Source organism: Danio rerio, chromosome 2 (genome assembly GCF_049306965.1).
Source record: "Danio rerio strain Tuebingen ecotype United States chromosome 2, GRCz12tu, whole genome shotgun sequence".
Lineage (NCBI taxonomy): Eukaryota > Metazoa > Chordata > Actinopteri > Cypriniformes > Danionidae > Danio > Danio rerio.
In genome coordinates, this window is record NC_133177.1 from 41,741,313 (window position 1) to 41,766,051 (window position 24,739).

Here is a 24,739-nt window from a genome sequence, read left to right on the forward strand (position 1 = left end):
TTCACCAGGCTGGCTACGGACCTGTTTGCATTTGCATTACAGCCCTGTAAACTGTTTGCATTACAGCCCTGTAAAAATTCAGATACGCGAACCGCCCCAGTCCTGTTGATTAGCAATATGAGCGAGTCATTGAATCTTTCAACCGATTCCCACATCAACGGCTCATTCTGGATTTGAACACATCTTGCTCGGGGATACGCTTTGATTGTTGACAGGCCAAATGTCCTGAAATGTAAGTTACCAATTCACTTATATAATTAGTATACTATATAAACATCACAAGTTAAACTGTTAAGTAGGCCTTGTTATTTGAATGGCAGTGATTAATGCATGGCCGTGCCGATCAGGCGTTCAAAAACATTTTACTTAGGCCTACAGTATTCTCTATTTGAGCTAAATTTGTTTGTAGCAGGTAACAAACGTTGGGCTACCTTATTTTCTCCTCTCCTGGCGTCAGTGTTGTGTGCTGAAGCTGAACTGGCATATTGTGTTTTGGTAAATGAAATCTTCATTAACGATCTTAATTAGCGTTCGATCTCCCAAACAGTAAACGGACAGAAAATCTATCTAGGAGTGGTGAAAGGCTCTCGAAAAGAGAAACGGGGCACGTGGCAGAGGGATTCTCAATTAATTCATTGGCAATTTGAAAGTTTAATTAACAGTAATGTTGAAAGAATTGATAACAATTATGTTAATAGAAAACATTCAGAGGAAAATCTAAGAATATGATTCTTGCTGATTATATGTACGCTGCTGCCATCTAACGGACACTATAGGAACAGTCCGAGAAATTTTTTATTTTTATTTTAAATGGTTGTCCATTTCACACATTATTTAATGTAGTTAACGGTGACAGATTTTTCATTTCTAGAAAGTAGGAGTGTTTTGTGTTGTTCCAAACCGATTTTTTTTGCTTCTTAAGAAGACAAAGAAATATTTTTGTATCAGGTTCTGTCAAATGTAACGTAACATTTCAAAACGTTCGTAAAGAGATGGAAAAAAATCCATATAAACTGTACTGTTTAATTTAAGTTTTAATAAGGGACGCAAGAAGGTTTGAGATTATTTATGTTCTCTGGTCTGTGTTTATTTGTAAACAACTAAAAGTAGGCTAAATAAATCTGTCAGTCATGGAAAATGGAAAGATTTCTCAGAAGAATAAATTAAACAGCTTAAATGTTTTTGATCAATCTATGAACATTTTGAGAGACAAACTTAGTTTTCATAAGTAATGTATATCTTCTTCTTCTTTCTTGTCTTTGGCCTTTGTCCCGTATGATTACAGGGTCGGCTCTTTTTGGAACAAGTCCATATGATAACGACTTTTTTACACCTTTCGGCCGGCCTGTCATATGGACCTGTCACACACTCGTACACTACGGACAATTTAGCTTACCCAATTCACCTTTAGCATGTCTTTGGACTGTGGGGGAAACCGGAGTACTTGGAGGAACGCAGGGAGAACATGCAAACTCACAGAAATGCCAACTGAGCCGAGGTTCGAACCAGAGACCTTCTTCCTGTGAGGCGAACATGCTACCCACTCTGCCACTGCTATCTATCTATCTATCTATCTATCTATCTATCTATCTATCTATCTATCTATCTATCTATCTATCTATCTATCTATCTATCTATCTATCTATCTATCTATCTATCTATCTATCTATCTATCTATCTATTTATCTATCTATACTATATTATACTATGTTCAAACATGTATGAAACTTGCGCATATACATATAAACTTGATGCATGCATATACCCACCACATATATATAAACTTGATTCTTGCATACACCCAAATTAACACACACATTAAAAAAAATATATCGGTATCGATATCTGAATTATATTTTATTGACCGAAATTAAGAAATATATCGTGATATAATTTTTTGCCATATCATTCAACCCTAGAAAGACATAAGACTGAGTAAATAATGATATATATATATATATATATCTATATATATATATATATATATATATATATATATATATATATATATATATATATATATATATATATATATATATATATATATATATATATATATATATATACACACACACACACACACACACACACACACATTTTGTGTGTGAACTAACCCTTTAATATCCATAAACCAGACACAGGTCAGATTCTTTTGGCTCCTCGTTTGGCACAAGATAGTGATAGTTGGTGCCCTGTATGCATGCTCAGTAGTTGGATCAAAGAATATCTATTTTTACCATGTAAATATACCAGAATTCATAGATGCATTGATCAGTTATACTCTGTGTTCTTTTGGTTTCATCTTTTAAGTTGTGTGGTGACTCATATTACTCACACAATACTTCGCGGAAGAGGAGTTAAAAAAAAAAAAAGAGTACCAGTAAAGTTCGTTACAGAAGTATTTCCTTGTCGGACAAGCAGCACTGTGTCTGCATTGTTTGCAACAAATGCATTGTTTGCAACAAATATCTATTACCATTATCTAAAAACGTCTAGACCATCTATATTCAACGCTGAAAACTGGACTGACAGTTTCAATTGACTATAATCTTCTAAGTGAAGCTGCTTTGACACAACATACATTGTAAAAGTGCTATAGAAGTAAGGTTGAATTGAATAACTCGTGGCTGTACATGCTGTTTTAAACTTCTAAAACCTTTTCCTACAATTAAAAAAAAAATCTTTTTAATATGTTGAAATCGAATACATTTCAGCTTCTGTGAGGTTGTACTCCAGCATATGTTGTACTTACTGTCTTGTAATGTTCCGTTTTTGTAAAAATTTGAAAGAGATGAAAGTACTTGAAGTAAATAGCACTAAACCTCATTTAACTTTTATTTTTGTCCACAGTGTAGATGTGAAGATACAAATCTGACTCATTTTACTCTTTTCTCTTAACTATTTTTTATGGGTTTTCCATCAGTTTATCTGAGGTTGATAAATGAAATCATAACTTAAAAATTAGCAAACCAATTGTAAATTTTCTGTACAGTATACAAATCTAAATGACAGCATACCCTGTAGCAGTATACTAATGGTAACAGTGCTTTACATACTACTACTATTTTTCCTAAAACATTATGTAATGCAGTTGAATTATTAGCTCTCCTGAATTATTAGCCCCCCTGTATACTTTTCCCCCCAATTTTTGTTTAACGGGGAGACAATTTCATTTCTAAACAATAGGTTTAATAACTGATTTATTTTATCTTTGCCATGATGACAGTACATAATATTTTCATTCATTCATTCATTCATTCATTCATTCATTCATTCATTCATTCATTCATTCATTCATTCATTCATTTATTCATTTTCTTTTCAGCTTAGTCCCTTTATTAATCTGGGGTGAATTGACCCGCCAATTTATCCAGCATATGTTTTACGCGGCGGATGCCCTTCCAGCTGCAACCTTCATAATATTTTACTGGATATTTTTCAAGACATTAGTATTCAGCTTAAAGTGCAAATTAAAGATTTAACTAAGTTAATTAGGTTAACTAGGCAAGTTAGGATAATTAGGCAAGTTATTGTATAATCAAGGTTTGTTCTGTAAACTAGCAAAAAATATTGCTTAAGGGGGCTAACAATATTGACCTTAAAATGGTTAAAAAAATAAGAACGCTTTTAATCTAACCAAAATAAAACAACAATATTATAGGAAATACTGTGAAAAATTATGGGATATATTTGTAAGTGAAAAACGATTCACAGTAGTGCTAAGAACTTTGACTTCAACTGTATGTGTAGTCTAATATATAGAACACTATTTATGTTACAGTTAAACGATAAACATTGTTTATACTATACTTTCATAAAAAGATATAAACTAAAATATGTGGTAGAAGTATGTATTTCATAAACTAAAACAGTACCTGTTATATTGCTTGCATAGTTCTAATTAAATTTATAATACAAAGAAAAATATAGATGTAAATATAGTGGATTCAACGTTTACAACTGTTATGCTGAATATTTGAGCATTATTGCTCTGGATGAAGTACAGTAAACCTAAAGTGTCTTATTTCCAGTCACACCTAAATAGTGTTTGTACAGTAGCTCACTTGGGTCAAAAACTGTTACCATTATAAATTTGGAAGGCCTAAATATGTGTTTTGTTGGTTTAGATTTTTTCATAAATGAATTAATTAATTCTTTCCTTCAGTCATTTTACCACTGACAAAGTCAGCACAAACCAAAAAACTTAAAAATAAAAATAAACATAAAAATAAAAACAACTCTTCAAAAAGGTCGCTGGTTTGAGTCCTGGCTGGGCCAGTTAGCATTTCTGTGTGGTTTGCATGTTCTCCCTGTGTTCGCATGAATTTCCTTCGGGTGCTCCGGTTCTCCCCACAGTCCAAAGACATGTGCTATAGGTGAATTGGATTAACTACATTGGCCGTAGTGTATGGGAATACCAGTAATGGGTTGCAGCTAAAAGGGCATCTGCTGTGTAAAATACATGCTGGAAGAGTTGGCGGTTCATTCTGCTGTGGTGATAAATAAGGGACTCAGCCGAAGATAAATTATAATTCAACGGCAAAGCTTCTAAATAGTTTTTTTCAGTTTGGTATAATCTCCAAAACCTTGATTCGACTCGGATCATAAACACAGTCCTCCTCTAGTCCACTGTCCACCATTCCACAGTTTGCAGGGACCCAAGCAGTGTCATAACCGTGCTGATGCCAAGTTTTCTGTAAGGGATGACCCTGACAATCAATCCTCTTCACTTTTCCTACTCGAACACTGAGTTTAAGAATGGCCAAAGGGCAGTGTTCTCCAGTGAGCAGCCTTTTGGTGGTTTCATTTAAAGGGTATCGGGAAGCTTTCTCTTTACTCCTACTCACGTAGACTCCTGGACCCAGCATGCCATCTGCAGAGCGCATGAATCCTTGACGTTGGATCTGTAGTGCCTTTGCCATTGTAGTGCCATGATACATGATGTACGATCTCTGTCCAGGGTATTTCTGAATTCCAGTGTCATAACCGTTGTCCCCCATGCTCTTCAGAGTAACCAAGGCACTTAGTGGATAACCAACCTTAATAATTCTATATGAGAAAAAAAGTAGTTTGCAATATAAACATCAGGCAAGAAAAACTACATCAAACTATTCTTCCTCCCTCCATCATCATATTTCATTTATAGCATGGTTTTAATGGAGCCTACCTCCTTCTGAGTCTTCTGGTGCCACATGGCCTCTAGAAAAAGATGAACTGTTTTTATAGTACTTTGGTTTCACTTTTGGTTAGTACGCAAGGTGGGGCTGAAAGGGTTGGTGTTTTGAGGATGTGGTTTCCTATCCACAATTTCGGGAAGACACCGTATTTCTTGTTAGCGCTGTTCAGTTTATTAATAGTGTGTGAGCACAGTTATGTGTGGAATGATTAAACAGGTAATGTGACTTGATTTTATATTGTCTCAAATCAACAGGAATCAGTAAGGCATTCACAAATTCTAGGTTAACACTGAAACCTTTTAAAAAAGGTTAGATCTAAAAACTAATAAATATTATTAATTTATTTTACATTACCTCTCACTGTGCGCACCTACCATGAGAGGGTGCGAAATAAAGACACATTTTATTTATTTATTTATTTATTTATTTATTTTTTACATAATTTAAATTGGTTATTAAACAGTATACACTACCATATATTGACAAAGCAAGAAAGAATGAGAATAAATAAAGTTTTTTATGCGTTTTAAAGTGTGTATGTACTTGCATGGTGGGAGATGGGTAAAGAAATCTATTGGCTTTAGTTTTGCTGCTGGTTTTTCCGCACACTAAAAATTACAAGTCAGATAGCTATTGTTTAAAACAAGGCTCAAAATGACAAACTCTTTTTAATACAGGAAAACATAATTGAGACATTTGCCAAAAGGCCTAAAACTAATTAGACCAATATTGCTTCCACACACTATTTGCTTTCATTTTCGGTCTCACTCGCGGCAATACCCTTAAGTATAGTCTTTGACAGCAAGCATCACTGTTTTTTGAGATTGATATAAGAATAAGGGATGATGGGGCGGGGTGGTGCTGGATATGTGTGTACCTTTAAATAAAATCCTGCTGGCGCCCCTGTACATTACTGTGACCGTTCTTCCTGCTTTGGCCGGCCAGTGGGTGGGACAAGGAGACTCATCATTCTGAACACCTGTTCTGTCCTCTATAAAGCACCAGTAATGCTGGCTTGTTTTGTTGCTTACTCCAGTTTATTTTATTCTTGCTTTGTTTATTTTGTTTCTAGCATTAGTTTTGGTTAACAGTTGACTTTGGTTAGTCTAAGCTTGATCATTTTATTTTTTTCTATTCTTTTTCTCTCTAATTTCTTTTTGTTTACTCTCTTATGTTTACATAAATACTTTTTACATCAGCACCAAACCACCTGTTTATTTACTCCTTTAATTTCACATGGCTTTGAGCAAAGTCGTGAAATTACACTATCATTATCAAGAAAGGGTGTCTTGAAATGCAAACTGAAACCTGAGTAAAGACAGATCTTTGACTTGAGCTGAGTAGAAAGAAAAGAATCTAGTAAGGTATGATTGTAATCTCCTGTTTTGGTATTTGTGGTGACAAAGCAGGATTTTTAGAATTGCAGTGACAAACATCTAAAAACTTCAACTCTGGGCAGATATGAAGAAGCCTGTATTGGAATCAGTTCAGTCGGTCTGTTTAACTTTCTGTTTGTTTAACTTTCGCCTTTACGAACTTTGTTTTTTCCCCCCTGAAAATTAAAGCCATTTGTCTTTTTTTATGGTTTCTCTTCAATCACTGCATTGGAAAAGGAAAAAAAAATCCTATGCAGTGATTTGTTTTGCATGACTATTTGAATTTCTTTGGGGGCTATCTAAACCAGTGTGTTCCCGGAGGCACACAAACAATACATATTTTGGATGTCTTCCTTATTTGACCGAATAATTTAATCTTTTAAACTGACTTCTAATTTTCTCATGAGTTGGTTCTGATGTGTTTGCCATATTTGACCATATTTGTAAGTAATATTATGTCAAATTAAAGGATGAGCTGTAATATGACAAAGGAACCAAAGGTTAAACACAGCCCAGGAAAATATTATTTGGGAAATTTTTTAAAAAGTCATCAAAGGGTGCTAATAATTCTGACTTCAAGTGTCACACAAACACACATACACACACACACACACACACACACACACACACACACACACACACACACACACACACACACACATATATATATATATATATATATATATATATATATATATATATATATATATATATATATATATATATATATGTGTGTGTGTGTATATGTATATATATATATATATATATATATATATATATATATATATATATATATACATATACACACACATATATATATATATATATATATATATATATATATATATGTGTGTGTGTGTGTGTGTGTGTGTGTGTGTGTGTGTGTGTGTGTTTGTGTGTATATATATATATATATATATAGACTCTGTATGTCAAAAGATAAATAAAGGAGTACAACTATGTGATATGATTTCTTTATTTGAATCATTTTAAAATGCAGCCAAATTTTGCTCATTTTATTAAAGTTATAAACACATTTACTAGCAGAATGAATTGTTCACCGTTATAAAAATTGACAATGGTTTAACTACAGGAAAAAAAATATATAGTAACCGGTTTAACCGCAAATTAATTTACCTGAAAATATGGTTACTAAAGTTACTACATGGTTACTACTATTATGAAAAAGATTCATTTTTTTAATAGTGATGTAGTGGAATAATATGTGCAAGAGATTCTGTAAGTTGTCACAATTCTGAGATTCTGTAAGTTGTCACAATGTTCACCACTCTTGGGTTTTTCAAAAAAGATGGAGGAACTGGTGTATGCTGGAACTAAACTTTCACACTCCATTGCCGCAAGCCCCCAGTTACCAACCAAAAAGCGGCCTGCTCCACAACCACCTATGAGCCCACCTGGAAGAGCCCTCCGATCACACCGCCAGGGCCCAAAAAACAACGCCCCATCTTCAGCTGGTGAACACAAGAGCTCTCTGTGATGTGTGTCGGGGACCTGCTTAGATAACAGTGTCTTTATCAAATGTTTTCTGAACAAGCAGGAACCCAGTGTGTCTGTAGCTTTCTCTAAGCAGATATGTGTTGTGTTAAGTGACAGAAAACCAAAGACTTCATCAGGCCATTTAGCAAATCATTCAAATCTGGTGTCTATTCAATGTAGATCTGAGACTACTATAGAAAAAACAGCTAAAACTGTTAAGTTAGCGCTTTTAAACATCAGATCACTTAACAATAAGTCTCTTTTAGTCAATGATTTTATCACCACAAATTGCCTTGATTTTATGCTTTTAACTGAAACTTGGCTGGATGACAGTTGTAGCGCAGCAGTTCTGAATGAAGCAGCTCCTTTAAACTTTATGTCTGATTTCATGGCAATTAACAGCAAAATCTTAGAAGAGACTGTGCAAGTTATGAAAACATCAACCTGCAGTCTTGACACGCTTCCCACATCATTCTTCAAAATGGTGTTTACCTGTTTAGAAATGGATCTTCTAAAAGTGGTAAATGCTTCACTTCTATCAGGGATTTTTCCAACCTCACTTAGAACTGCAGTTGTTAAACCCCTCTTGAAAAAGAGCAACCTGGATAACACCCTATTGAGCAATTACAGGCCAATCTCAAATCTCCCTTTCATTGGCAAAATCATTGAAAAAGTTGTTTTTAACCAGGTTAACAAGTTCTTAAACTTCAGGGGGTGTTTAGACAATTTTCAATCGGGGTTCAGAGCACATCACAGTACGGAGAGCGCTCTTATAAAGATAATCAATGATATACGCCTAAATACAGATTCAGGTAAAATAACAGTGCTGGTATTGTTGGATCTCAGTGCTGCATTTGACACTGTCGATCACAGCATACTTCTGGATAGGCTGGAAAACTGGGTTGGGCTATCTGGCACGGTCCTCAAATGGTTTAGATCTTACCTAGAAGGTAGAGGTTACCATGTCAGTATAGGTGACCATAGGTCAAGGTGGACACCCATGACGTGTGGAGTCCCACAAGGCTCGATTCTGGCACCTCTCCTGTTCAACCTTTACATGCTCCCTCTAAGCCAGTGGTTCTCAAACTATCTTCACCAAGTACCACCTCAAAAAAAAATGTCTCTTCAAGTACCACCAAAATGACCAGTATTGAAATTAAGTAGCGTAGTTGGTCAAATTAAGCAGCTACAGCACTGCACAGTTTGAAAACGAAGCATATTCATATTTGTACAATTTGACAACTTGACCACGTGACTGGCGGAGCGGCATTCTGAAAAGTTAAGATGTTTTCAACTAGGTACGCCTGGAATACACAAGCGCGTCGTGCTAAAGTTTCTACTCATTTTGCTTGCATGTGGGTTCAAGTTTGATGCTCAAGTGACCGAGATGTAACAAGAGAATATGGTCATTTTTCTAAATAAAAAAAATGTAGTAAATGATCGTTCAGACTCAGATAATAAATAAAACGGAAATAATTAATAATTTTTTTTGTGCGGCCCAGTACTAATTGATCTATAGACCAGTGCCGGTGTGTGGCCCGAGGGTTGGGGACCACTGCTCTAGCGCGTACCTGCTCTGCAAGCACCACGCACCTCTTTCTTTCTATCTTGATTTTTAGCAGCTGATGACGCGATGCGCTAAAATAAACATTTTAAGCAAAGTGCGTTGATTGTAGGCTTTAGAGAACAGCCAATGCCGATCACATCGGTGTTATCGAACGCATCAAATGATTAAAATTGTATTCATTTTTTCTTTCATTACTCAGTGATTCCTCCGCGTACCACTAGAAGTAACCCTGCGTACCACTAGTGGTACATGTACCACAGTTTGAGAACCACTGCTCTAAGCCAAATAATGAGAAAGAACCAAATCTCCTACCACAGCTATGCTGATGACACTCAGATCTACCTAGCCTTACTGCCTAATGACTACAGCCCCATTGACACCCTCTGCCAATGCATTGATGAAATGAGCAATTGGATGTGCCAAAACTTTCTTCAGTTAAACAAAGAGAAAACTGAAATGATTGTGTTTGGAAACAAAGATGAGGTTCTCAAGGTAAATGCGTACCTTGGCACTAAAGGTCAAACGACAAAAAATAAGGTCAAGAATCTTGGTGTGACTCTTGAGTCAGATCTGAGTTTCAACAGTCATGTCAAAGCAGTCAGTAAATCAGCATACTATCATCTAAAAAACATAGCAAGAATCAGATGCTTTGTTTCTAGTGAAGATTTAGAAAAACTTGTTCATACTTTTATCAGCAGCAGGGTAGATTACTGTAATGGACTCCTCACTGGTCTTCCTAAAAAGACAGTCAGACAGTTGCAGCTCATCCAGAACGCTGCAGCCAGAATTCTAACCAGAACCAGAAAATCAGAGCACATCACACCTGTACTCAGGTCTTTACACTAGCTGCCAGTTACATTCAGAATAGATTTTAAAGTATTATTACTGGTCTATAAATCACTAAATGGCCTAGGACCTAAATACATCACAGATATGCTCACTCAATACAAACCTAACAGATCACTCAGATCATTAAGATCATATAAACTAGAAGTTCCAAGAGTTCAGTCAAAGCAGGGTGAATCGTCTTTTAGCCACTACGCCCCTCGCTGCTGGAATCAGCTTCCAGAAATGATCAGATGTGCTCCAACATTAGGCACATTCAAATCAAGACTGAAAACACATCTGTTTAGCTGTGCCTTTACTGAATGAGCACTGTGCTGCGTCCGATAGATTGCACTATCATGTTTTTCTCTTCTTCTTCATTCTTTCATATCACATTTTACCTGTTTTTATGTTTTGTTTTTATGCATTTTTATTATTTGTTTTTATTTTTATTTTACTTGTTTCTTTTATTCTTGTTTATGTAAAGCACTTTGAATTGCCATTGTGTATGAAATGTGCTATATAAATAAACTTGCCTTGCCTTGCCTTGCCTTGCCTAAGTTGCATCCCACCAATATTAATGCATGAAACAGATTTTTAAACAATAGCAAATTACAAAAGTAGACAAGTAATTGATGCACACAACATAAACTGCAAAGGGAAAACAATGCAGTTAATGTATATTTGACTGTAGCATACAGAGCATTTAGCATTTGATTTTGCACACAGCACATGAGTTTTCTAACAGTAATACAAACATATTTATGCTCTTGGCTTTGAACAACAGTGTGAAGCCTGCAACGCAGAATCACAGTTTGAAGTCCTGCAATGCTGTGTTATTTACCCTAAGGGCAGTTCAGCTAAAACAAACAACACACTAAATTAGCTTACAAGCAAATACATGACTTATTCTTAAAACAATATTGATTATAAAACTGGAGCTCATATTAATATTGCCTTGTTGCTTTTAAGTGTATACAAACTTAACTGCAACGTTACATATTTCTAGAACTGGCTAGGATCTTATTTGTTTTTTATGACATAGAAGCATCTAAATTTATTACAAGGTTCTGGAAACATTTCTCAGATATTTTGGTCCATATTGACAACATAGCATGTTGCAGAAGATTTGTCGGACTCGCATATCAATGATGTGAAACTCACATTCCAATGGTGCTTCATTACAGTTATATAGTATTTAGTCATTTGGCAGATGATTTCATCCAAAGAAAATTATCAATACCATGATATATTCTCATTGTTCTCATGCTCCATAATGTCTGCCCCTGACAAGAGGAGAACTGGTCACCCAGTCTGAGGCAGGTTTTTGCCAATGTTTGTTTTCCACTTCTGTCAATTGGAGGACTTTTGGTTTCTGGCCACTGTTGCCTCTGGCTTGTTTGGTTGGGGCTGGTGGGCTTGCTCTTCAGTGGTTCATCCTTCAACTTTGGCATTTGTGTTAATCTGAACCGATCTTCATCAGTGACAATTGAACTATAACTACACCGGCATTCTACCTACTTGCCTGATGTGCTGAAGGGTTTCCACATTCTGAAATATTGTTATGGCTTTTTATTCTCTATTCTTTGTCAATGTCAAGCTGGACTTTGATGCAATCTACATTGTAAAAGCACTACTGAAATAAAGATTTTGAAAATGAGGAATACATAAAAACATTCATTTTAAAGAAGCAATTTGTGACGGTCCATTATCTTGTTAGAAGAAGCCATTGCAAGATGGTTCCCACTGTTTTCATGAAGGGATGGACATGTTTAGCAACATTGCTTTGGTGTTTAAACCATGCTCAAATAACAGAATACAAAGTGGCCCTATAAACACCCCGTACTGTACATCATTATCATGGTACCATCATCATGTACCATTACTGTACATCAGGGGTGTCAAACTCAGCCCCCTGAAGGGCCACAGCCATAAACAGTTTAGTTTCAACCCTGCTTCAACACACTTATGCCTCATTCACGCTAGCAGCGACTTTGCTGCTGCCTGTCGCTCTGTGTAGTTACCTGCTTTAAACGCAGGTCCGTATAAAGGAATTACCAACCTACGTCACACAAGATGTTACACTGGTTCCCGGTTGCAAAAAAAGACAGGTTGCATGTAATGTTGTGCGGTAGGTGACCAAATTTGAAAGTCAAAAAAATACATAACTTAATTTTACCGTACACCACACTGCTTTTAATGCCAACTGCAGACGTATTTGGCTAAAATGGAGCTGAATGGAGTGAGGATGTAATTAAAAATGCTCGACTCTGCAGTTCTCGTTTCATATCAGCTAAGTTCACGCTATGCTGAATCATACGAATTACTCGATTTTGATTGCAGCAATGACTTCAACAAAAACAGTTACATATGGTTAATTAAACTGTGGACACTGAATGCTTAGAATAAAATGTAAAAATGTACTTTCACATACTCTGCTGTACAGGTGCAGTTCGCTGTCAGAATGCAGTCGTTTTGCTTGCTGATTATTACCCAGGCCTTTGTATAGCTCTGTCTTCTTTCCTTGTCTTTGGCTTGGCAGAACCTCGGTTTTTAGCACCACAAAGTTTTAAATCTGGTAATCATGGAACATTATTTCTTGCACACAGAACAAAATTGTTGGAAAGACTTGAAGGCCTTAAACTTCTCTCTTGTAAAATCACTTTGATTTTCAATGAGATAGTTTTAAATTTTGGGGTGGATGCTTGGTCATTTTGTCTTATCCAATATTCATTGGGAGGGTGCTATAGCGAAAAAACCTGTCAGACGAATGCCGCTCACTTTATTGTTTTGCATAAAAACGGTGCTTATCACTGGGTGACAAGCTGTTATAATATGCTAAAACCATTATGTAAATATTATATATAATATGTAATCAATATAACTTATTTCTAAGACAGCAACAAACTCTGTACCACATCGGATATCATTCACTCACTGTAAATGGTAGCGCTCCCAATTTTTTCTGCAACCTGAATGTTTACAAACCGGTAATTTGTCTATAGGTCTATACATTACAAATACAACCGGCTTCTGAGCGAGCTGAGAGAGGATCACGTGAGCACTGCTGGTGCTCCTATTGGCTGTCACTAAAGAAAGTCGCTCTTCATTTGCATGAAGTTAAAGGATTCTCAACTTTGTTGTGTAGCTTGACACGCCCACCTGGTCACCAACGGTCGATGTCGCTCGCGTAGACAGAGGTCGCCTTAAGTCACTTGCTTTCTATCGCTAGTCACTTTGCCACATTGAGTCACTTGTAGTGTAAATGAGCCTTTACCTGTAGATTTCAAACAAGCCTGCAGTACTTAATTAGTATGATCAGATGTGTTTATTTAGAGTTGGAACCGAGCGGCAAGCTGCTCTCCCTCATGAAGCAAAATACGTAAGTAACTGAAACTGCAATTCATCCAAATTCTGCTAGTCCTGGCTCCATAATAGAGCAAATTTTTATAAAGCCCACTGTTAAAATGGCCAACTTTACAGAAAAAAAAAGAAAAATAGGTGTTTACAGCCTGGTACAAAGGACGATTTTGGTTCATATAGCTAATATTGCCCTTCTTGACAGCTGTGAGGGGGATGTTTTTTTTATAACTCATTTATTTTGTTTATGTTTAGTTATATTAAGTCTGCATAATTACGGGCGTTGCCACTTCAATGACCGCTAGATCTGACTGGTCGCCGTCACTTCACCTCAGTTGATTCTGGCTGATTAGTCGCTGAACTGGGCATATATATCGTATTTTTGTTTTGTTTTATGTGGTTTTACACAGTCAATTGCATTTTGGAATTATTTCCTACAATTATCAGATGATATGGAATGCTGTGTGCACTTAATTGCACTCTGCTCACGCTCCACCTCTTTGCCCTTGTTTGGTATCCCCCGATCGGTGCGATGACGCATGAACAAAATGGCAACGGTTGGTCATGCTCACTTGCAGCTTCTTTTGTGCTCCTCAGAAACCTATGGGTGATGTCACGGATACTACGTCCATATCTTTTACAGTCTATAGTTGGAACTAAACTGCTGTATCCCTGCTGTACATAATCATCATCAGCCTGAACCACTGACACAATGCAGGATAAATTCTTTCTTTCATGTAATTTACACCAAATTCTGACCCTACAATTTGAATGATGCAACTGACCAGGCAATTTTTGCCTTCTAGTGTGCAATTTTGGTGAATCCATGGAAACTGTAGCTTCTGTTTTCAGCTCTGTTCTGACAGCAGTGGCACCCAGTATCATGTTCTACTGCTTTAGCTCATCTGATTAAAGGGATGGTTCACCAAAAGCTGACAATCCTCTGATCATTTACCCCCCCTTCACCCTTCATATTCCTGTTTAAATTTATTTTTTGTCTATTTCTGTTTGCGTCAATGATTGCAAGTTTCCAGCATTTTACAAATGTTTTATTTTGTGTTAAAAATAAAAATGAACTTAACATTTTCTCTCCCTCAATTGGTTCCATACCATCATGAGTTTTTTTTTTTTTTTTTTTTTTTTAGTAAACTGTGTCTTTAAAATGAGACAGTGCATTCAGAAATGCCTTTCTGTAGACCACAGTTGTGAATCAGCTTGAGTCAGTTCGACCATTTTTTATATCTGACTTGTTATCAACAAGAAACTTTTACTCTTGGATTAAACATTTTGTTTTTTATAGCCTTTATCTGTAAACCCTAGGCATATTTGTGTGTAAAATTCCCAGATTGTATCATTTTTTTGATTGTACTTTATGTATTTTTAGCTTGTTGTTTTAGTGTGGCTTCTTTCATTGGTTTTGTCAATTGTGATCCTCTGAGTCACTACCCTGCTCCCGGGCTGAAACCACACCCTTATCCTTAATATTAGAATTCCGCATTGCCAGTGCCATAATCATACTTACTAGGAAATGAAACTCAAGTCAAATATGGCCACTGCCAGCACATCCACAGCCATGGAGGAAGCAGATCCAGACCTTAATTCAAGTGGACCTCAAGATGTAAACTGTTCGTCGTGCATTGGAAAAAAGCGCAAGGCTGAACAGTTCTGTCTGCAGTGTTCGGAGTCATACTGTGATTTTCATCTTGACTTGCATAACACTTTGCACGTTGGGAAGAGGCACAAACTAATGGAGCCATGTACAGCCCTGCTGGAGAACATCTGTGTTGATCATGGCAGGAGGCTGGAGGTGTATTGCCGAACAGACCAAAAGTGCATCTGTCACCTGTGCATTACTGATAAACACACAGGTCATCATGTCATCTCAGTGCAAGAGGAGGTGGCCAACAAACAGGTCAGTAATGTCATTAAAATGCGGATTGTCTTTCTTTAACAGTCTGAACCTGGACTTAATGGCAATGGACTTAATGGTAATGAAGATGTTTTTAAGAATGTTATGGTTTCACGTTATGGTTATGAGGTTACGATTATGTCTCTGCTTTTTTTTAGTATGATATTGGGATATTATTTTGTGTGTATATGAGTCACACACAAACACACAAAAAAACATTATAGTAAACAACAACTAAACAAAATGGCAGCTAAACTTAAAAAAATATCTATCAATAACTAAAGTATTTTCTTTTTCTTTAGAAGCTAATTGTTTACTAGCCAGGATTTACCACCACCTATTGAACCACACCCAAAAAGCCAGTTCATTTAAATAAACAGAAAAAAAAAAACAAAATTATGAAATAAAAAGATAGGTGTAAAACAACTGTTCTGTATTAATATTTTAAATACATTTAAATCTATTTTAATTTTAAAATGTAATTCTTTCCTTTGATGGTAAAACGAAGTTTTCAGCAGCCATTACTCCATTCTTCAGTTTCACATAATGATTCAGACATTGTTAAAATAAGCAGATTCAATTTAAAAACAGTAAAACTGTGAAAGCCTTTATCAAAAAAGTATTTTATTGAAAAAAGTATTTTCATCATCTTTACTCTTTATTCAGTACAAATATGTGCGTTAAATTTAATGTTATATATTCATATGTATATTTAAATACAGTGAGAATCCATATGCGAAGAAAACGACAGTATTTACATTTTCAAAAATTTTGTTATGTGTAATAAACTAAAATGACACAGGAAAAAGGAATTAACACATGAAGAAAGGGAGGTGTAGAAAGGCAGTAAAAGCCCAGACAGCAGCTGAAATTCCTAGTTATTCAGCAACCATCTACCCTTCGTCAGTGTAAATTAAAATCAGGTGCTTCATTCCAACATCTACGATATCAAGATAATGAAGATGAAACCCGATTGGACATTTTAGCATGACAATGATCTAAAACAGCCAATGAATCTCTCAAATAGATTCAAAGCAAGAAAATCAAGCTGTAGAATTGCCCAGCCAATCACCTGACTTGAATCCAATAAAAAATACATAATAAATATCAAATCTGATATACAGTACAAAACCCACAGAATTTCAAATTTGTCCACTGTTGAAGTCCTGAGCGATTCATGCGACTTCAATCTCCATATGAGAGGCATCTTTAAGCTGCCATCATTTAAAAAAGTATTTTTATATAACATATTAAATACATTTTAGTACATTGTCCTTGTGTCATTCTATTGTCATTACACATAACATTTTTTTTCCAATAAATTTTTTTTTGTTTAATATATATTTTTATGTTTGTATTGCATGGATTTTTACAAAAATCTATGTATTGAATATATTTGATTTATATATTTATTTTGTTGGCACTTGGAAATCAGATTTTATTATTGACTGTTGCTGATAATGTCACCATGATTTAAAACCAGAATAGTACCAGTGACCGACATTTTTCTTATATGTGGAATGCATGCAATGAGTCTGGCTTTTGCAGTTCTGGCTTAGATGAAGGCATCAAAACACTAGTTCTTTTTGTCCTACTGATTTTAATTGCTAGTTGTTTTTAAGGGTAAGCTGTGGGAGTTGCAGAAGAAGGCCATTGACATAATTGAAGCAAAAGAGAAAGACGTGCAAGCGCTGAAACAAGCCATTGAGGTTTTCAGGGTTAGCATTTATTTTTCCTTTGAACTTGTATCTTTTCATTTTTAATGGTATGATATTGCCTTCACAGCTAATTTAAGAACATCCACTCTACTCTTTCTTCATGATTAGGCTTCAGAAAATAAGGCACTGGTGAACAATGAGAAGAGCTTCACTGAGCTGATCCAATCTATGAAGGACAATCAAAACAAAGTGACAGCTCTGATCCAGGGTCAGGCAAAGTCTGCTGTGAAGCAAGCAGAGGGCTTCATACAGATCCTACAGCAAGAGATCAGCGTTATAAGGGCAAAAAATACTGATCTTATGGACCTGGAGCTGCTGTCTCAGTCAAACAATGATGTTCGCTTTCTTCAGGTATAGAAACAATGGCTCTGTTGTAGCAGATAGATGCCTTTTGGAGTGTCTGGTAAAATGTTACAGTTGTCAATGTGTTTGTACTTTCTACAGAGTGCAGTGTTCATGCCTTTACTGACTGCGTATAAACAGTCATTCGTCTTCCATGTTCATCCATACAATTCTTTTGAGCGTGACTCCATGTTTGTTGATGAACTGGTTAAAAAGCTAAACACAACCAGCAAGCAGAGTTTACTCAGAGTTTCCAGAAAAGGTTAGTAGAAGTTGTTGTATTTTATTTAAATACTGTTCATGATTATATTGTCTGTAAATCATCTTGAAGAGATTCTGAATGCTAATGAATATTGCTATTTTTAAAGTGAATAAGTAATCTGTTCAATTTAGTCCACATATTTTGTTTTCAAAGTCTGATCATTTGCTTTCTCTATTGGAGTGGCAGTCCTTCACTTTTTTCCGCTTGTCAGCTTCAGCCACAATATTCTAAACCACACCCCTCTTACTGTTAGTTTGCTAAGAGGGAAATATTCAAAAATAAAGCCCCACCCCTATTCAGTATATTGTGTAAGTTATATGGGACATTCTACCAGAAATGTACATTTTCACTTTTAGAAAACGAGACAGAGCGTGACTTCAAAAATCATACAAAAACAAGCCTAAAATCATACAATTTAATGATAGAACACATCCTTAATCACTGTCAGCTTCCTCTCTGTCAAATGATGTCACTTACAAGTCGTAGCCTTAAAGGTGTATTGCACGCATTGTATGTTAAATTTGATGCAAATGTGACATGACTGACATTTATTTGTATTATATATTTGTAGTATTTATTTGTAGAAGTTATTTATTAATTCATGTTTTTAATTGATTGATGTGATTTATGACAACTTATTTTTTGCTATTTCTGAAGTACTTTTTCCTAAATATCGGTTTTTGGCAAAGCATAAAACTATTAAAACTGTCGGTTCAATTGGGCTGAGGACAAGGACAATGACAGAGTTTTTACATTTGTAAAGTGTTTTTAATATAAAAATAATTTAAGAACCAAATAAATGACATTTCTTTACAGAACAACTCACAGAAATCAATCATCAGTCCATTTTTTTCAGACCTAGTTTTTGGGATTAAATACTTTTTATTCACTGTATTTTTGTTATTTTTATTGCAGGGACAGATAATATAAATTTCTGGTAGAATATCCCATATATCAATTAATATAGTTTCAATTGGAAGTACCTCAACACACTGAAATAAAAGTCTCAGCAACATCCGGTTTTTGCAGACTTTAAAGAGTTTGTTCCCCCAAAATAAAAAAATGTATATACTTTTATAATCTTTGGAAATCAAATGAGATTTTTTAGTTATCAAATCTGAGATTTACACCCCCCACCCCACTAGATGTTCGTTAACCCAAAACTGATTCTTCAAGATGTTCATAAGGTACTTAAAAAATAAAACCATTACAATTGTATGGTTTAATCCAAGACTTCTAAACAAATTCTTTATATAATGAACAGATAGAATTGAGGTTTTAACATAAAAACCTTGATCAGTGAACATAAACAGAAACTCAACCACACGTAGAAGCTCAAACTGCTGGCATGACAATCAAAAATTACCTTGATTGGTTTTTACTGTACATGTCAAACAAGAGTCTGTGACCAAATTTAAATGCTGATCACTGATAATATTTGAATAAAAGCCTAAATTAATCTGTTCTTTTTGCAGTGATTGATTGTCATGGATTAAGTGCTCAATTCATGTGAACATTCTGAAATGTCAGTGTTTTGGATTAATACACTACCAATAGAGAAACATAAATACCTCTTCTTTTATATTGTCATTTGCATTCTAAAGACAATTTACATTTACATTTACATTTAGTCATTTAGCAGACGCTTTTCTCCAAAGCGACTTACAAATGAGGACAAGGAAGCAATTTACACAACTATAAGAGCAACAATGAATATTGAAGTGCTATAGGCAAGTTTCAGGTCTGTAAAGTCTAAGAAGGAAAGTATTAGTAGTGTTAGTATTTTTTTTTTTTTTTAGGTACAGTTAGTGTGATATTCAGAGAGGCAATTGCAGATTAGGATTGAAGGTGATACAGGTTTGGAATAATATGATTAGTAATTGTGACATTTTAACCATCTTAGACCTACTTCTTTTGCAGTGAAAAACACTAGAATTGTGGCATCACCACCGCCAAAGACAAGAGAAGAGTTTCTACAGTGTACGTATCCAATAGAAAACTGAAGCTCTTTCATTTTGTGTTGGTTGTACTAAAATGCATCTGTCTGTCTGTCTGATTTCAGATGCAACAAAGCTCTCTTTCAATACCAACTCAGCGCATAAATATCTGCTCTTCAGAAATGACAACCAAGAGGTGATGGCCTCAAACCAGCTTCAGGACTATCCTGAACACACTCAGAGGTTTAACTGCAGGGCACAGATCCTGTGCAACGAAGCCCTGAGAGGGTCCTCAAAATACTGGGAGGTGGAGGTTGGAGGGGGTTCTTGGGTCTGCATTGCTGTGTCCTATCAAGGAATCCACAGAAAAGGCAAACCACGTACTCTTTTTGGGAGAAATGCCAACTCGTGGGGACTGCGCTGTTTCTGGTCCACCTATGAATTCTGGCATGACAATAAGACAACATTTACAAAGCACGAATCTCGTGCACCCAAAATAGGAGTGTATTTGAACTATAGGGCTGGGGTCTTGGCATTTTACAGTGTTTCCGGGGTCAACATGAGTCTCATTTATAAGCACAAAACTGTTTTTAAAGAGCCTGTGTATGCTGGGTTTGGACTGGCTGGGAAAGGTTCTTACGTGAGACTCTGCAATCCTGTGAAAACTGAGACAATAACGTCTCTTCCTTTTCCATTTAAGTTTGAATCTAAAACATCTCCCTTCTCTCCATTTAAATTTGGCAGTTTGTAATGCCGAGTTCAGACTGCATGATTATAGCCCCAATTTTGACTCGCTGACAGGTTTTGAGAAATCGCAAACAAATGCCTGAAATCACAAGCAAATCAGTGCTCGTGCACTTATCAATTACATAGTGTGAACTATTGAAGACGCGATCTGAGAGAATAACCGATGAGTCGCTAACACCCGCGAGTTATTTGGCATGCTAAATATCTGGACCTGTTGTGCGATTCAAAATCATCACGTGTAAAATGTGTTCTGATCAAACATAACATCGGCAATTACCTACAGCCAATGAGAGAGCAGCATCAATGGGTATCTGCAGGAACAACAGGAGGCTGGGGGAGAAGTTAAAAGTGATTTATTATTTTTTATGTAATTTTTTCAGTCTAATTGGACCCAATAAATGTAGGGAAAAAAGGTTTGAGAGAAATTGCTCTTCAAAGGCCAGGTGAGCAAATTAAGTACATTTTCTACCCCACTAAAGTCGTCTTTCTCATTTTGTAGTTAATAACAAAAGATATACTACATGACCTTGCGTTCTTTCCATGTTACTTTTCGCATATGTTTGATTGTGAGACGTAGTTTGGGGACCGAGACAACGTTGTCGGCAATACTTAAAGTCATGCAGAGTGAAACCCTGTCGCCAATTCATCTTGCAGTGTAAACACAGCATCGAAAAAATGCTACCCCAGATAGTCATGCAGCGTGAAAACATCTGACACATTTACTTTAAAAATCGTGCAGTCTGAACTCAGCAAAAGTTGTGGTATTTACGTGTGCCACTGTCAACATATCTTATTCTGCATCACATACGCTAAAAAAATGATGTCTGCAAAACTGTTGCAAACTATTTATTTGTATTGAATTTCAAAAAACAAATTAATTTTAGTAATGTTCAACTTAATAGTTTGTTTAAATTCAGCCCAAATAATTGGTGTATAACCTCTTAACGTAAAAAAAAAAAAAAAGGAAATCCAAGGAATCATCTTTAAATAATTGTTTTCAGTGTACCATACATTGGAGAGGGATTCATTTATTTTATTTTTTTGTATGTGGACACTTGGTGGCAGCACTAGATAAGTTTTACACCTTTTTTATCAGCACATGTACATAGAAACCTAAGTTTAGTGAATATCTCAGAATGCTAGTCAAACTGGAAAAATCCAATGTTTTCTATTGAATTGATAGCTTCAAAATATTAGATGTATACCATTTAACATACTATCACAACATGCCTTATCTCTATTTTTAACATGTCCTGAATATTGCTAAAATGATTGCACATACTGTTCCCCAAACGCACTGTACATGTAAATCATTTGCCCATTTCACATCTGCTGATCTGAACCCAAATCTGTCATTCCATCTAATCCTCCAACCAAATCCACACACTCAGTCCTTTCCCAGTGATCATTGTCTGCTTTTTCTTGTTCCTCCTTTGTGCATTCGTCCATCCCTCCTGTCACTCTTCCCCCTCAGGCTCCACTCTTCCACTGTCCCAACAATTATAGTCTCGTTTTCTCCCTTAAACCACACAAATGCACATGCTCACACACACATGCATCATTTCATTGAGTAGATACTGAATATGCCGTGGCCTGGAGGCTTGGTCGAGGGGACAAAACCAAAGCCAGTCGCCTCCTGCCCTTCCCCCTGCTGCCCACCCGTCCAAACAGAACAAAAATCAGCCTTGGGGTAAGTGTAGGGCAGACACGGTTTCAACAGAGCAAGCAATGCCACAGCAAAAATAAAAAATAAATAATGTGTGTAGAGGAAGGATAGAAACTAATAGAGAACATCATAGAGAAGGAGAGTGAGTGTGTGCGCCTCAGTCTTCAGGGAGCCTGCTTACAGTTCTGCCCAATCACAGACATCATTTGCAGCTTGTATTATCCTTTTATGAGTGACGGGGATTTCAAAATACTCTATTATGAAAAGAACCATTTCTCTCGCTGCCAAGGACATTGACACTACAGTCACACTGCTGCTATAAATACCCATTTTTTAAACTGAGTCACCATATAAACTAAAAACCGCTACACTCACAAACTCCTCCTCCAAGCTATTACCCAGCAGGCAGATGCTGAGGTCTGTCACTCTGCTAACAAGGTGCCTGTTAGAGTAAGTTGCTGTTGCACAGTTTTCTTTCTCGCATTGATGTATTTGCTATTGAAACAGGAGCTTTGGGTGGCATGAATTAAATGGCACCTACTTTCTCTTTTTTTTACTAGCTCAATTGAATTTTGGTTGCTAGTCAGTTGTAGGTCTTGGGAGGGACTCGTTTCAGAGAGCGTTTGATTGGTTGGAAATTTAAATAGTGCAGGAGTCATCAATGTTTTTGGAGACTCTCCAAATCTGCTGCGAGTCAGTCAATATGTAAGAGTACACCAATGTGTTTACTAGCATCAGGGGTAACAAATGTGTATTAAAGCCCACAGAACTGTAAGGGTACATTCTTCAGTATATCTTTGTTTTCATTCATGCATTGCTGTTGAAACAGGATATTATGGTGGAATGTATTAAATTTCACCTTTTTTCTTATTTTTTCCCTCATTTATTTTAGTAGCTCAATTGAATTTTGGTTGCTAGTCAGTTGTAGGTCTTGGGAGGGACTCGTTTCAGAGAGCGTTTGATTGGACAGAAGTTGTTTAGTGCAAGAGTCATCAATATTTTGAGAGAAACTCCAAATCTGCTGTAAGCTGGTCAATATGTAAGAGTACACTAGTGTGTTTACTAGCATCCAGTCTAACAAATGTATATTAAAGCCCACAAAACTTTTTGGCTACATTCTTCAGTATATCTTTGTTTCATTTCTCGCATTGATGTATTTGCTGTCGAAACAGAATATTTTGGTGCAATAGTATTAAATGGCACCCCCTATTTTTAATTATCTCAATTGAATTTTGGTTGCTAGTCAGTTGCAGGTCTTGGCAGAGCCTTGTTTTAGAGTGCGTTTGATTGAACAGAAATTTCTATAGTGCAAGAGTCATCAATATTTTTGGAAACACTCCAAATCTGCAGTGAGTGAGTCAATATAAGTACACCAATATGTTTACTAGCATCAGAGCTAACAAATGTGTAATAAATCCTACAAAACTCTCAATATATCTTTGTTTTCTTTCTCATATTGATGTTTTTTGCTGTTGAATATTTTGGTGGAATGTGTTAAATTTCAAGTTTTTTTTCCTCATTTTTATTTTTTATTTTTTAACTTTTTTATTAGCTCAATTGAATTTTGGTTGCCAGTCAGTTGTAGGGTCAGGGAAGGACTCATTTCAGAAAGCGTTTGATTGGACAGAAATTTCAGCTTAAGAGTCATCAATATTTTGCAGACACTCTAAATCTGCTTTGAGTGAGTCAATATGTAAGAGTACACCAGCATGTTTATTAGCATCTAATAAATGTGTAATAAAGCCCACAGAACTCTAAGGCTACATTCTTCAGTATATATTTTTCTTTCTCACATTGATGTATTTGCTGTTGAAACAGGATATTTTGGTGGAATGTATTAAATGCCACATTTTTTCCTTCTTTCAACTCTCTACTTTTAATTATCTCAATTTAATTTTGGTTGCTAGTCAGTTGTAGGTCTTGGCAGGAACTCATTTTAGAAAGCGCTTTAGTTGAATAGTGTATACTGCGAGAGTCATCAATATTTTTGGAGAAACTCCAAATGTGCTGTGACTGAGTCAATATGTAATAGTACACCAATATGTTTACTAGCCTCACGGCTTACAAATGTGTATTAAAGCCCACAAAACTAAGGCTACATTCTTCAGTATATCTTTGTTTTCTTTCAAACATTGATGTATCTGCTGTTGTATCTGCATTGATGTATCTGAATGTATTAAATGTCTCCTTTTACCTTCTTTTCCCCCATCTTTTTTTTTTTTTTTTAAATTAGCTCAATTGAATTTTGGTTGTTTGTCAGTTGTAGGGTCAAGCTGGGGCGTTTGATTGGACAGAAATTTTAGTGCAAGAGTCAATAATCAATAATTTTGGAGAAACTCCAAATCTGCTGTGAGCC

At 35.9% G+C, this 24,739-nt stretch overlaps 3 protein-coding genes across 7 annotated transcripts in view; 2 read left to right on the forward strand and 1 right to left on the reverse strand.

The window, feature by feature from the left end:
* The first annotated feature begins 144 nt into the window (after positions 1 to 144).
* carmil3 (capping protein regulator and myosin 1 linker 3) overlaps positions 145 to 24,739 on the forward strand; it is a 174,169-nt gene continuing 149,574 nt past the window's right edge. For 3 of the 4 annotated variants that reach the window (XM_073911473.1, XM_073911489.1, XM_073911509.1), the window contains exon 1: positions 145 to 232. In XM_073911473.1, coding sequence (XP_073767574.1) covers positions 231 to 232 — 2 coding nt within the window. In that variant the 5' untranslated portion in view covers positions 145 to 230. Of the gene's footprint in view, positions 233 to 4,851; positions 4,944 to 24,739 lie in introns of all 4 variants that reach the window. The other variant, XM_073911468.1, reaches the window with a different exon arrangement.
* On the reverse strand, positions 2,822 to 5,251 carry gig2q (grass carp reovirus (GCRV)-induced gene 2q). Of its 2 annotated transcripts, XM_073911457.1 has the most exons (2): positions 5,168 to 5,251; positions 2,822 to 5,049 (listed from the first exon to the last, which is right to left on the reverse strand). In XM_073911457.1, the coding sequence occupies exon 2, from the start codon at positions 4,998 to 5,000 to the stop codon at positions 4,563 to 4,565; it is 438 nt and encodes a 145-aa protein (XP_073767558.1). In that variant the 5' UTR covers positions 5,001 to 5,049; positions 5,168 to 5,251; the 3' UTR covers positions 2,822 to 4,562. The 2 variants fall into 2 exon arrangements, with proteins under 2 accessions (XP_073767558.1, NP_001232919.1); NM_001245990.1 differs by lacking the exon at positions 5,168 to 5,251 and having other exon boundaries at positions 4,563 to 5,000.
* On the forward strand, positions 14,952 to 24,581 carry LOC100333325 (tripartite motif-containing protein 16-like). The gene is made up of 6 exons (XM_002667832.8): positions 14,952 to 15,714; positions 17,334 to 17,429; positions 17,538 to 17,780; positions 17,874 to 18,033; positions 19,954 to 20,013; positions 20,096 to 24,581. The coding sequence occupies exons 1-6, from the start codon at positions 15,331 to 15,333 to the stop codon at positions 20,719 to 20,721; spliced, it is 1,569 nt and encodes a 522-aa protein (XP_002667878.5). The 5' UTR covers positions 14,952 to 15,330; the 3' UTR covers positions 20,722 to 24,581.

Bases quoted from the DNA above. Each gene is read 5' to 3' on its own strand.
- LOC100333325 (XM_002667832.8), top strand. From the start codon at position 15,331: ATGAAACTCAAGTCAAATATGGCCACTGCCAGCACATCCACAGCCATG. The intron at 18,034-19,953 runs GTTAGTAGAAGT...CTTCTTTTGCAG, and splicing joins ACTCAGAGTTTCCAGAAAAG to TGAAAAACACTAGAATTGTG. The intron at 20,014-20,095 runs GTACGTATCCAA...GTCTGATTTCAG, and splicing joins AAGAGAAGAGTTTCTACAGT to ATGCAACAAAGCTCTCTTTC.
- gig2q (XM_073911457.1), bottom strand. From the start codon at position 5,000: ATGGGGGACAACGGTTATGACACTGGAATTCAGAAATACCCTGGACAG.